This window comes from Taeniopygia guttata, chromosome 1A, assembly GCF_048771995.1.
Source record: "Taeniopygia guttata chromosome 1A, bTaeGut7.mat, whole genome shotgun sequence".
Taxonomy (NCBI): Eukaryota; Metazoa; Chordata; class Aves; order Passeriformes; family Estrildidae; genus Taeniopygia; species Taeniopygia guttata.
This window is the reverse complement of record NC_133025.1, coordinates 14712671-14726868: the sequence shown is the minus strand read 5'-3', so window position 1 is coordinate 14726868 and position 14198 is coordinate 14712671. Positions and strand designations below refer to the sequence as shown.

General features: G+C 37.9%; 1 protein-coding gene across 17 annotated transcripts in view; it reads right to left on the bottom strand.

Annotated features, from left to right (window-relative positions):
- The window catches only part of KIF21A (kinesin family member 21A), an 88485-nt gene that overhangs the window by 9032 nt on the left and 65255 nt on the right, over positions 1–14198 (bottom strand). For 8 of the 17 annotated variants that reach the window (XM_072919977.1, XM_072919880.1, XM_072919887.1 and 5 more), the window contains 7 exons: positions 9936–10046; positions 9258–9386; positions 7652–7690; positions 5520–5656; positions 3050–3230; positions 2543–2707; positions 1769–1886 (listed from right to left, as the gene is read on the bottom strand). In XM_072919977.1, the coding sequence (XP_072776078.1) occupies positions 1769–1886; positions 2543–2707; positions 3050–3230; positions 5520–5656; positions 7652–7690; positions 9258–9386; positions 9936–10046 (880 nt within the window). Of the gene's footprint in view, positions 1–1768; positions 1887–2542; positions 2708–3049; positions 3231–5519; positions 5657–7651; positions 7691–9257; positions 9387–9624; positions 9770–9935; positions 10047–14198 lie in introns of those variants that run through there. The other 9 variants (XM_072919922.1, XM_072919933.1, XM_012568875.5 and 6 more) reach the window with 4 other exon arrangements.

Sequence of the window (14198 nt, the reverse complement as noted above, 5' to 3'; positions counted from 1 at the left end):
CTCTGAAGCATGTAGAGATGGCTGAAATATCCCAGGACATTGTAATGGTGTAAGTCAAGAGGCAGGCAGTCTTTGGAGGATTTATGTAGCCTGGCCATGGAAAGGACGGACAAGAAGGACAGATAAACTTCTCTGACTAAAGCCAGGGACCTCAGATAACGGGAAAGCTGGACAGGACAGAACGTACATCCAACCAATATAATTAATGCAACGTTCTCCATTTACTTGAGAGAAGATGGCAGTTTTTATACACTTCCATATAGTTTACAGTTTACAAAGGCACCCTGATTGGCATGCTAACATTGTTTACCTTGCCTTAAGGTGGTCAGGCTTTTCACACTGCAGCTCTACTCTAATTCACACTCAGAAAGCTCATTACTTTGTAGTTACCTTAACATAATTTCTAACTGCGCCACAACTGAATTCTTACCGCATCAAAGGCTTCTAGGCCCCACCAAGGCCGCTTATCAGGGGCCTAATCTGAGGGGTAGCTCAATTCTCACTCCAGACATAAATCATGCCTCCTCTCTCTCAGAAATTCTGCAACATCTGACTGTTGACAGCTTTGTTTTCCAAAAGCCCTCCCACCTCCTTGCTTGTCACAGGAGCTCACAGCATGACAAACTTGCATTACATGATCCCAACCTGTTGTTCCCACTGAGGTCTTTCATTCATACCGTGCCAGGATGGCAGCTCATAACTTAACCACTATCCTGAACTGTGCAGAGAAGTAATTCTTAGAGTGTCTGCCTCTGTCTCCCCATTGCCTAAGAATCCCCTGGCCTCTAACCATAGGGACACTGCTGATAGGATTCAAATCCACAGCCCGAATTGTCCAACTATGCACTAACCTCTCAGGCAGTTTTTTGCATCTGGCACAGTGCACAGCCAAGCATCCAAGAATTGTAGAATAATATGAAAAAAAGAAAGCCTAGCTCAGTGAGAAACTCACACAGGTTCTGCATCCTGCTCCACCCCCAGCTGTGTTCATACACTTTTTCCAGTGGGTGAGAAGAACAGAACACATTATATCCCCTCATAACAATCTAGGGTTTCTTGTCCATTCTCTCTTCGGCCTCATGTATCACATATTCTTTGCAGTGTGACCGCTGGCTTTACAGATGATCTAGAATTCCTTACGTCTGGTGATTTAGGTGTAGTCCTGAGAAACAGTAGCTTGTGGGTTCAAATAGCCACTGGCTGAGGTGAGTCAAAAAAAAAAAAAAAAAAAAAAAAAAGAAAAAGAGGAAAAAAAACCCTCCTCCCGAAAACCAGATTCCATATCCTTGACTGAGAAGTGCTGACCTTGTGGTCTTCCTCAATGCAGAACACAGGTAACACTTCAGAAAGAGCCTGGCTAAACCCTGGACTGTCTTATCTGAGGAACACACAGGGTGTCTCTGCTGAAACAATTAGGTCTGCACTCCAAAACAGAAGCATTGACTTAAGATACTTTAAAGAGCTAAATGTTACCTAAAAGTAGGTGCGACAAATATTCTCCAAGACTTTGTACACCCAACATCCAATTTAATGGGGATTAAAAGAAAAACTTAACTGGAGACAACCATGCATCCATCTTTCTTGGAGAAACAAAAAAGGCATTGAATTGGTAAGTATTATGACTGAATATTGTTCATGATCCATGAGTGGTGAAATAATTTTCATCTTGGCTATCACATTTTGAATGTGTAGATGTAAGCCACTTCTGCTGAAGCCTGCATCCCATGCTGACATGCCAAGCTAAAAGAAGCAAATACCAGTGGTTTACCTTTATATAATGATCCTTTGAACCAGTGATAATAAGATCTTGTCCATTGGAGATCTGATCAACAGTAAGGCACATAACAGGACCCTGGTGACCAGTTAGCTTTCCTGTAGACTGAAATCTTTAAGGATAAGAGAAGAAATGAGGATTTGTTAATTTTTCATATATCCAATACAGTCCATAGCACATCTTCTGACAGAATGGATTGTTTTATTTTCCCTATGTCTTCAGGACTCATCCTCTTGTTTACCTATACTCTATTATTCATATCCATGGATAACTATTACATCTACGTTAAATACAACAAAACCCTTTTATGTATGCAAAATAAGAATTAAAACATTTTAAAGTAAAGATGAATCAGCCCCCTGATAAGTATTTTCTGTATTTTGAATGCAATCTTTGGGAGCAGGTTGTCTTTGGAGAAGTGTAATTATAGTGCAGGTATCATAATCTCGTATTATATTGCATTACTTCCATTGACTTCCCTCATCTCATCAACAATTACTAGTCAGGATTCCTATTCTCACCTTACAATGAAACCTTGTGTTTTTCCTGTCATTTTTACTGAAATGATTCACCACAACCTTAACACATGAGAAAATTACTATCTCAGTAGCCACCACAGATTGATTAGCTGATCTGTAACTGATACCATATTTTGCCCAGGTATGGACACTACCATATAGAAGAAACTGACTGTTTCATGTGCACAACTTTGCTGCCTATGCACACCTAACCACCTAAAGAACATTTTCTTTGACTGGTGTTCAGTACCTTTTCAGGTCCCACATCCTCACTGAGTTTCCAGCAGCTGCATAGAGGAATGTGCCAGTTGGATTTAGTGCAATTTGGTTGATCTGGTTCTCTCCAGCTGGGATAGCAACTGTTCTGTTAGTACTTCCTGAGCACACATCAGCAGGCATAGCTTGGCCTGAAGACCTGAGTCGAGAAGGAAAAAAAGGGAAAAAAAAAAAACAAACCAAATTCTACAGTTTGTTTGCCACACTTCATAGTCTCTAAAAAGAAATCTATTTCACTGAGTAGAAAAGGCTATAAGGCAATTATGAATACTAAACATCTGATAAACCTCTGTATGTACATTGTTTTGTGTTCCCTTTACTGGTGGCCCATACTGACTTAGCCTGAACAAGTAAAGAAAGCTGCCATCCCCAACAGTGTACTCATATTACACTGTACTACAATATTGAATTAAATATAATAAAATGTATCTAAAACTAAGACTCATCTTAATGCTTGGCATCTGAGGCTCAGCATACTCACGTCAACGTCCGAATGCACTTTGCAGAATCTCTGATGTCCCACACCTTGATATAGGAGGTTGAAACTGTGAAGACCAGGCTTGTGTAGTTGCAGTATTTAATAGAAACTACATTATTTGGATGACCCCCTAAAGACATAATCTCTTGTCCAGTTACCAGATTCCAAACTTTACAGGTACGATCTAAATAAAGACAAACAAAAAGGAGAAAAATATTCACAATAATTAAAAAAAAAAAACCTGAAAAATCTTGTGCTTTTCCTAAACACAGTTAATTAAAATAAATTCATTCATTTGCACTCATACATTTTCCTCCATTTCTGTAGACACTGCAGAAAAACAGCTAAATAACGTAGTTCTTAAAAAATACACATAGGCATCTGTCATCACCAAAACTAAGCAAGGTTAATCATTAAATGTGCTTTCAAGATCTGCATATTAGCTCCCGAAGCATTTTAAAAGAATAAAAATCTTAAGGCTAGTGAAAATGCAGACAATTTAGAGACTATAAAGTGTGGATGATGATAGATGAAGAGAAGAATCCTAAAAACATAGCTCAGGATGAGTTTTGAGACTTAGCATGGCCAAGTTCAAAATGACACAACAAAACTACAAAGGTGAGAAGGGACCCAACTCTTCCGTGTTTTGGAGGCTTCTTAAAATCCCAGCAGAGAGTGCTTTAGTCACTCTTCTGATTTTGTAGCAAAGGAATTTAAATACTACAACCTTAGATCTGTTAAAATTCCAAATGCATAGAAGTTTTCAAGAAATCTGCAACACTATTGGCAAGAACAGGAAACTCTCCTTGCTGCACCATGTCTGTATCACTCCATGTATTTTAGACATGCATTTATACTGAAATAAGTACTGAAAGGATGAAGAGAAAGCTTCATGTATAGACTCTAGTTATGATAGCATGAAGGTAAGTTTAGCAAGACCTGCCTGCCACATTAAAACACCAACTACCAAGATCAAAGATCTGCAATGCCCATGAGAGCTTACTGTCATTTCTGAATTTGTGTGCAAGTATTATCTGATGTCAGTGAGCTGAGACTTTCTGCTTCAGCAACAATCTCCAAAAGATTTAACTTTATTTAATTAAACAACTATCTACACTGTTGAGTAAAAGCATATTTGGTAAACTCCCCTCAAAAAATATTTATAGGAAAAAATTCTCCCATAAGTTTAAAAAGCTAGGATAGGACTTCAAAAAGGTAAATATTTGCAACATCTGCAAATATCCATTAAAAAAAAGAAAACAACTATCAAACTTTTAGAATACAAATCTAGACGTAAATTAATATTTTATAACATGCCTTTTCTCCCCCCCTTACATAGCCACTAAATTCAAAATCTCAACAGAAATCAACTAAATATTATTTACAAAATCTAAATCAATGTCCTTTTTGCAGTTGTATGCACTTGTACAAATGTTGAAATGTTGGCTTAAAATCTGAAAGATCAAAATTTGCCAACTCAAAGTGTCTGATTTGGTATTTTTAACAGCCAGCTAGTAGAATAGCCACAGAAACCACACCTGAACATTAGCAGTGGAAGACCTGCCTCTGATGGGGTTGTCAACTATGCTAATACTCAGATAAAAGGGATGTCCTGAAATTTCAAGGTTTATTCATTATATGAACTAGTGAAAAGGAGAGTCTCCCGGTCAACAGGTGTTAACTTCTTCCCAGACACTCTAATTCCTCTTAGCTTTGATACTTTCAGAAAAAAAGAATCTGCCATAGTTGCAGGCACAAAATATAAGATTATAACAAGTCCTTTATATTAAAATAGGTGTTTGTGAAAAGAAACTATTGAGCTCCAGTGGCCTCTGGCAGTATCTTCAAGACAAACTTGAAGACAAACAACGATACTGGAAATTCACTACAGACAGAAGGAAAATGTTTTCTTCAAAGCACCGCTTCTGTCAGTTTGAGTTTATAGAGTGACTGCACCATCCAGTAAGGAATTGAGAGACTACTAAAATTCCAGGCCCTCCCACAACTGCCATGCAGTTCTTGTAACAACAAAGGACAGGCAGCAAGATGCACGGAGGAAGCAAAAGACACCCTCACATGAAGATAGCTCGAAGAACCAACTATGGCATAAGGGTATTCAAACTCTGTGCAGCAGAGACAAACATGTGCCAATTCCCACCTCCACCCCGAAGCTATTTACATTGCATATCATGTGTGCACATGCTACCATGACTGCTTCCTTCATATCACTCAACAAATGTTAATATTACTGCTTTTTGTGGTTTTCTACTACAAATAAGCAGCCAAATACTACACATTGGAGTTAGAAGCTGTAGATAATTACTGTAAATCCCTCTTCAGCTCACGTTGAGAAACGGACCCTTAGAATTTTGCACTGTGTTTACAGCACTAAGCACAAAATGAGAATTTCACAACACCTCAAGTTGTCAAAGCAGCCTCTGTAGGCAGCAGAGGTGCACAGAGCTTGCCCAACCTTTAGATCCAGTGAAGAGAAGATCATCAGTTGCATCGACGCAAAGCACAGCCTTGGTATGTCCCTCAGCTGTATAGATACACTGAAGTGGGGACGATCGGATGCCTTTTGAAGCAGGAAATGGGCTAATTATCCCCCTAAGGAAAAAAAGGAATGTGAGTTGGGCATAGTAATAGACACAGATAAAGCTAATTTACTTCCATCTAGGGAAAAAAAATTAACCTAGTGTTCTTAGATGTGAGGGCAGAACAGCTGAATGCCTTTCATAAACTATGTTAAGAACTTTTACTATTTAGCCTCAACACACATCAATTCTGGACTATCAGTTGAAGGACATCACATACAAAAACAAACAAATGAAAAGACAACAAGATGCTAAATGCTGGGTATATGGCAAAGTCTGCATAATGCTGAACAAACCAGAAAACTTAAAGCTTCTGTATGCCCAAGATCAACCATCTAAACAGTACACTCTGAAAAATGGAGCGAATGTAACATGCACTGCCATTTCCAAACTCAGTGTGCATTTCACATCATCTGCATTCTCTGGGCAGACACAGAGAATTGCTGTTAACTTCTGTGCCTGAAGAAGGTTCCCGCTGCACCCTGTACCCAACAACATGCTCATGCCCAAATGGCCAAAGGGAGGATGACTGGAATGCTGACACCCCAGAGGAATCTTCGTGGGCACTTTCAGCTAATTCTGTGGTGATGCCAAAAGACTAACTTGCCTGAAATAAACACCTCACAATTCTTTACCAGACAAAAATTACTAGCAGTCTAAAATCCCATGCATACAAGTGCATGCACACCAACCCCTTTATTTCTGTGAAATGTAGAAAAGCCTCAAGGTAATGCCCAAAACATGCAACACAGCTGTGACCTGTCCAACTTGCAGTTAAGACTCACTGTCCTGCTCTTTTGGGAATCACACACATAACTGTGAGGGAAAAGAGCTAAACCATAGACCTATCTCATCAAAACAAAACAAAACTATCAGATACTTTAAGAAAATGCAAAAAATTTGCCATATTGTCCAGAAGTATGCTATAGAAAGAAATAAGTCCTTTATGATACAAGCTAACTTTGTGACAACTGGTTAGTTTATCTAGTACTTTAAAATTATGATTTTAAACATTTTTACAGTTCAGGACATCTTCACTCATATATTTCATTACTCCTCAGCAATCCTTCTATAGATTGTACTAGTATTAATAGCATCTTAAATTGTGTAACATTATCTTCCTCATTTTAGAAAGGCATTCACCTTTGATCTGCACCATTTTATGTTTTCAAGAAAACAGGAACAATTTGCTTTTTAATTAATTTAGGTCTCTATGCTTTTGTTTTCTAGCATCACACTAAGCTAACATGATTTTCTCTGTAGTATTCCCTAGTGGATCATGCTGCCTCTGAACTGAGTTATTCCCTCCTGCTGTTCTCACCCTCTCACTCCCATGACAAGCCATGTAAAATACATGTCCTGGAGCTATTTATCTACCTATATGCAGTGTTCTAAATTCTACAGATAAAAAACCACTACAACTGCTACAATGACCAGCCAAAGCCACCATTACATTATTAGCAGTTATTTGACTGCCCTTCTCTAGATAAACTCATTTTTCATTGAGTACCACAATCCTAACCCACAGGGACACAAGCGACAACATTTCTTTCACCTCTTAAATCACTGTGCATTCTCTTAGAAAGACACAATAAAAAACTACTTATTTTTATTTACACTAGGATTTCATCTTTAGTGATCAAAGCATACAACTGAAAAAGAAAAGCAAAAATAAGGAGAGAAGCAAGTAAAACATAAAAAAATGCTCCTTTTTTTTTTTTTTTCTTTTGATGAAAACAGAGAAAAAATGTGTCTAAGGAAATGTTTACACCATATTTCAGCTATAATTAAAATACCTGACATGCTCAACAATGATAAAAGAACACCCTAAAAAAGGAGAGGGGGAGACATGCTTGACCCAAATCTCAGATGTTTCATGTTCCAGCAAAAGCAAGAGAAACAATACACAGGTATCAGGAAAAACCATGCAGCAAAATGAAATGTCTTAAGAACTGGAATAACTTTGGTGAGAGATGCCAAGAAAACAGAAAAGAGAAAGAGAGAGTACCTTTGTACCTCCGACAGAGAGGAATCACTTTCATCAGACCTACAATCAACAGTGGTGGAATTGTGAGGAGAAAGAATATAGGTATCAGCAAAGGAATGCCTCCATATGAGAAGAACAAACAACAGCATGGCCAACTCAGAAAAGCAATGCAAATCCACATACATTATGCAGCATTGCTCAAGGTCTATCTCAAACCCATGATGATATGGGGGGTAGGGGGGAAAGAATAATTATCTTAAAATATCACTCTCAGCAGTAAGTTACAGTAGACTGTTGAAGCTCCAGAAGATGAGTAACAGCAGCTGAGCCATTTCTTATCTACCCAACATTTTCTTAGAGAAGTAAAGGCAAAAAATTAAAAGAAAAAGATAGATGCCCAAGTTAACCTCCATAAGATCGTGCTTGCTGAGAATATCTAAAGAAAAAATAGTACTCTGAACATCAATGGCTGCCAAGTGTAGAAGATACATGCAAAATATTAGTCATAGAGATATAAATGTTAAATATTATAACCCACTCAAATAAATACAGCGATTTGCAAGCCATGCTAAGTTAAAAATTCTTCGCCTCTCATTTGGAAAAATGTTTAAAAATAAAAACCAAGAAAACATAGAAGACAATATTTCCCCAAGATATGATGATTTTCAGTACGTCTCAAGATGTGCTTCATTTTCAACTCAAACTGATTCAGCAGTTTCTATTTGACTTCAAAGTCAGTTCAGAGAAAATGAAAAGGGTTTGGTGGGAGTTAGCATTAAGAAAGGTAAGCTAAGATAAAGAAGTCACAAGCACAGTTTCTGAAAGCCTTGCAAGACACTGCTTGGTATTTGGTGGTTGTAGACCTCTGAAAGAAACCCATTTTATTCAAAAGATAGTATAAAGAGACAAAAGCAATTTCTTGTCTTGCTAGAGTTACAAATAAAGGTTTATTTTAAATCTGAGTTGCAGTTCATAAGCACTGCATGGTATTTGTATCAGTACTGAAACCTGTAATAGTGACTGTAGTCAAGTAAAGTCCACTGCCATTTGGAGTAAGACTCCTAAACAAATGCCTAATGTGAGACAAATCTGTTCTACTTCTTCTAAACAAGATATGAATATCACCTACTCCTGCAAATCACCTCCTAAAATCAAGTCTGGTCAATAATTTGGATCATCTCTAAACAACTGTGTGCTAGCCATTTCAATATCCCATCCTCTGAGGTGCTGTTGTGAGAGCACTCTGAGCAACACTGGAGCAACTAAGTAACTGCCAAAAGCACTATTTCTTAAATTATCACCTAAAATCTATTTTTGAGTGTAAACACACATACAGATACACAAACATCTAATAATTCTACCATTTTCTATTTTGGGTTTAAAACTACAAATACCAGACATAGCCTAGAAAACAGGAAACAAGGTTCAGCAGGAAATTTCTCTTCTCAAATTTTTACAGTGATTCCATGGTAGTTTAAAATATTTCCTTTGAGAACTACACAATAACATGAGAAATATCTCCTCCTGTCTTGCAGAAGGGCAAAATTTCTACCGGACACTACGCTGAAAACTTGAGTACACTTTGCATTTCCCTGGTTGGGGGCTGAGGCTTCCCTTTGTGACTTACTTATCCTGCTGAACTGATGTGTTTCCCTGAGAAACAGTAAGACGACTAAAAACATTCATTTCATTACGGGGCCGGCTTGGTGGGGAAGTAGGAGGTGACAGACTAGCCTCTGGGGCTCCAGAATCTGAGCTACAAAAAAAAAGAACATCTTCTTTAACGGGTTATGAATGGTTAGAAAAGTTAAATGCAACATGCCTCAAACGTTAGATGCTCTTTTCTTAGGCAGATAATTAAGATTGAAATACTAGCTACAGATATTTCTCAGAGAATGCAAAAAGCTTAAAGCTGCAGAGTACAAGATGGCACAATGTTCAAAGATTAAGTGGTAAAAGTGGAAGCTACAGGCAGAAAACACACATGTAAAACAAAGAAGTTCTTATAAAATTGAAGGCTCTTAGAGATATTGTTGGCTTTGATTAAAAAAAAAAAAAAAAAAAAAAGTAATTTGCAAATGCTCCAAAGGATATTTTCTCAGGGCTCTGCCCCTGGGTTATTTTGTACAGAAGAACAACCTGGAAAAAACCCAAAACAACCACGCATAAGCTGAGCAATGAATATCAACACTGACAACAATACTAACTCTCCTGGAAGAAAAGAAATAGAAAAATAGAGATTTATTTTTCAAGAAAATTCAAAGTTCAAATTTTGTCAGAGGAAATAAATTTAAAATAATCTTACAGCTTTTGTTCTTTTGTCTTTGTCTTTTCCATTGTTTTCTCATAGGCTTTTCTTTTTGCTAAAGGTGAAGGCTCAGGTATCTTCTTCTCTGGAAGAGATGGTTGCCTCGAACTAAAACAAGAGCAATCATTATTTCACTCTAAGGCCCTTCACAGAACATTACCTGTCATTCTGCCAGTGTGGTTTCAAATTTTAGAATGTACTTAATCTATTATTGTCCCTCTTGAATCTAAGGATTATAAACTTGTTCTCACACTTGAATACAAAAATATACCAAGTTACTAATGTTCAAAGTTGATCAACATACAGTGTCAGATACTGAATAGTTAAAGGAGATTTACTAATTCAATAATAAAAGAGAGACTCACTGAAAGAAATAAAGTGGAATATGCATCCAAATTAAGATCATGGAATTTCTTAAATTTCAGATTCCACATTTTCATCTACAATAGACTGCTTACAATAGACATGAAGAACACGTGATTCTTATACAAAAATGAAACTTTGCAGTAACATATTAATGTTAATTAGGAAGTGAGAAATACTTCCCATTGACAATCTGACTATTATAATATGGCTTGTCTTTGTCCCCCACTTCCCTTCTCCATTGCTTTCCATCCCTCATTTGTCTCTCCAGTTGTTGCTCTGAAACAATTCCAATTCACAGTCACTGTGGTTCTTCTCCCAACATTTTATTCCCCATTAAAATTATCAAGAAGACACTATTAAAGCTGACACCCAAATGCTCTCATTTCACCACACTCAGACAAAAGAAAAAAGAAAGGAATCTGAGTGGTGTCCATTCTTCTGAACTTACATTTCTCACTAGTTGAGCAATCACAAAAGCAACATTTGTTTTGTATTTTCCTACTTCTATGTATTTAGAAGGATTTTTTTCTATGAATATGAAAAACCCATTAAAAGCAAGAAAACAGATTCTCTAAGTGTTTTTGCTCCACACAGCTCCATTAATCAGATAAAGCTCATTTGGCAGGCGACCTGCCTGACATGGTTACAACTGTCAGTCTCAGAGCTCTACAGGTTCTGAATATGCCTAGCTCCAACTTCTCTACATGTTTCCCTTAAGAGGAAGTCTGTGCTACATAAAATTCACCTGAAGACTGGAATGCAGAATAACATGATTTAACATGGACAGCACAACCACACACAGCTACTTGTCTCAAGTAGATGAGACACTCTCAAGGGATCACAAACCCAAACTGGAATGTGTGGGACCTGTAGGACCTAGTGCCAAGTACTGCATGTCAACCCTAGAGTTCCCTGGGGTCTTCAAGAAATAGAAAAAGGGGGACAAGTGATAACCTGCCTGGTTTTGCACAGAAGCCTAACAGTTAAGTTATAAAAAAAGGGGAGAAAGTGGGTCCAATCCCCTCAAGGCAAGAGCACCCATTTCTATGTAGGGCTCCCTTACCTCTAGGCATACTGTGCAAAGGACACCAAAAAAAGTGGAACAGGACACACTACCTTCCCTCTCTTTATGCTGGACCAGTATGCTTTTAGGAATGCAAAAGTCCTGAGATCACAAGGCAAATTCTATGAATCAGGCTAACAGGTCTTCCAGCAAGGATGACAAACAGGCTACAGTGTCTACTGCCAGGGTTGCTTATATGCCTACTGAGCAGCTGCTCGATTAAATAAACCAAACCAGAAACTGGAACTCAAGCTCCTCTGCCTCACACTGGCCTCCTGCATACTCAGACATGGAGGCAACTTTTGCTTACTCACTCTCTACCTGTCCTTGAGTCTTCCATCTTTGACTCCACAGTGGAACATCCTCAGAAGAGGGTGTAAATGGCATAATCATTTTCTGAATTCTTTTTGAAAGCCTGGGAATGCAGGTATTCTAAAAATGCAGCTATCTTGCTGGAATGAACTTCCTAAGCAAAGGTGTAAAAACCAGGTGCATGATGTCAATGACCTAACAGAAAAGGAACAGGACACATACCTACTTACAGGTTTCCAGAGCCCTTTTACATTTGCCAGGACATCAGACATCTGAACAGAGCTGACACAAGTCCTAGAGTAGACAACTATACTCTGAAAAAGCTGCTGTAGATGAGGTGAGCATATCAAAGAACAACAGCACTAACCAACTTTGTCAACAGAATTCCACTTAAATTAACTGTTGGCTATATGTATTTAGGTGCCTCCCTAAATAACAGAATCACACAATGGTCTGGATTGGAAAGGACTTACAGATCACCTAGTTTCAACCTCCTTCTCTTAGGCAGGAACACATTCCACTAGACCAGGCTGCTCTAAGCTCCATCCAACCTGGCCTTGAACACTTTCAGGAGTGCAGCATCCATAGCTCCTCTAGGTAACGTGTTCCAGTGTTTGACTCTCACAGTAAAGAATTTCTTCCACTATCTTATGTATCCCTACAATTTTTCAGTTTGAAGCCATTATCTCTTATCCTATCAACACATGCCCTTTTAACAAGTCCCTCTCCAAGGACCATGGAATCACCACAAACCTTAGAAAAAACTGAGGGTGTTCCAGAGTGGAGCAGATTGTACATATGCAGACACCTAAATCTGCACCTAAACATGTAATCTGTCTCTTTGAGAATCAGTATTTTGGATTACTGTTACAGCCTCTACATTCCCAAAGGTCGCATAAGTAAGTGGCATAAGGGAGAAAACATTTATTGCAGGTAAGGGCACAGTCTCCTCCTGAATTATATATTTTATTACAAGAAATATGCTGGGACCACAAGCCCATAAGGGAAGGCCAGATGGGTAATAAGGACAAGCTTTCTTTAACTATGACCAGATAAACCAGCAAGAGTTCTGGTTTTGAAAAAACATATACTTGCAGGTCACTGCAGATTGATTGTGGAAGTATCCAATCACTTAGCTACTAAAACATGATCCAAGACAATTCAATATATGAGGCCTACTGCTGACTGAATTGACTTTTTGACAGTATGTAACTCCCAAAGTCTTTCAGAACACAGTTTTGGGAAAATCCTGTTTTGCATTTTTACTGGCTCACTTTCATAAATGGATACATTCTAGAAGATGGAGTGAGGCAAAAGTTGGTATTACCTGAGTCTTGGATGTCAGGTCATAACACTTGATGTTTTAGATCTTGAAACTTCAAAAGTCTCTACTCATCTCATGCTAACTGCTGAAACAAGTGGGTTTTCTCCACCTATGCTCCCCCTCAAGAGCATTCTTTCCAAGCGGATTCTATTTGCACTGAAGCCATCAGCATGGGTTAATAATTGCTGTCAGCAGTGTTTTACTGTTCACAATTGCCACCTCAAGCACATGCCAGAAATACATAGTAAAAAATACAAATTGCAAGTGTAATTAGGCAGAGACTGCTGTAAAAATATTATGCAAATAGGACAGATGAATATTATGATGCATGACTCCAGAACCTGTAACGTGAAGATAGCTACAAGACACTGATTTCCACATCACTGAATGTGAGAAGTGCATTGAATTTACACATGAGCTTGTGCAACATAGGAGCTACTACCTAAAAAGCCAAGAAAAGGGTCTCTTGCAGTGATTGGCTAATAACTAGCAGTGGTAGTGGTAGATATAAAATGAACAGCAAGAGCAAGTGGAAAGAAAAAAATAGTGTGAGTGCATGTGAGAGACATCTGCTGGTCCCAAAGTAAAAAGACAAAAATATTTTTAGTTCTGTTTAGAATCAAGAGATACTTTCAGTTAGTAATATTCTTCTGCAGGTAAGTTTCTAATCTGCAAACAGGAAGGATTTTTGAGGATTCATAATATTCTAACATTTTCCTTTCAACTTTTTACTTGAATACTCCATTGTTGCACAGACTTCTTCATTTCATGCATGGTCCATACAAGACAACTCAAAGAAAGATTTTCCCTAATAATTAGGACCATATACAAATACCATGATAAAGTTTTCGGGTTGTGTGTTGTTATTTTGTTTGTTTTAAATCTCACTGCTGTTCTAATCAGATTCTCACTATCTCCCTAGAATGTGCATTTCCCATAGCAGTAATATAGCAAATTATTCAAGGTATTAGAGGGGTTTTTCCCTCTACATGGAACACAGTGACAATAACAAAGCAGCTTAACAGAACTTACATCTTCAATAAGAACCACAGTACTTATAAAAGTGCATTTACACTTTCTAGAGTGGTGATGGTAAAAAGGAAGGAGCTTTGTCAGGATTATTTAGTAAGTTTCAAGTATATTAACCTCATTTGTAAAGTTAAGATAATAGATTACAAGAAATTGGCAACATGCA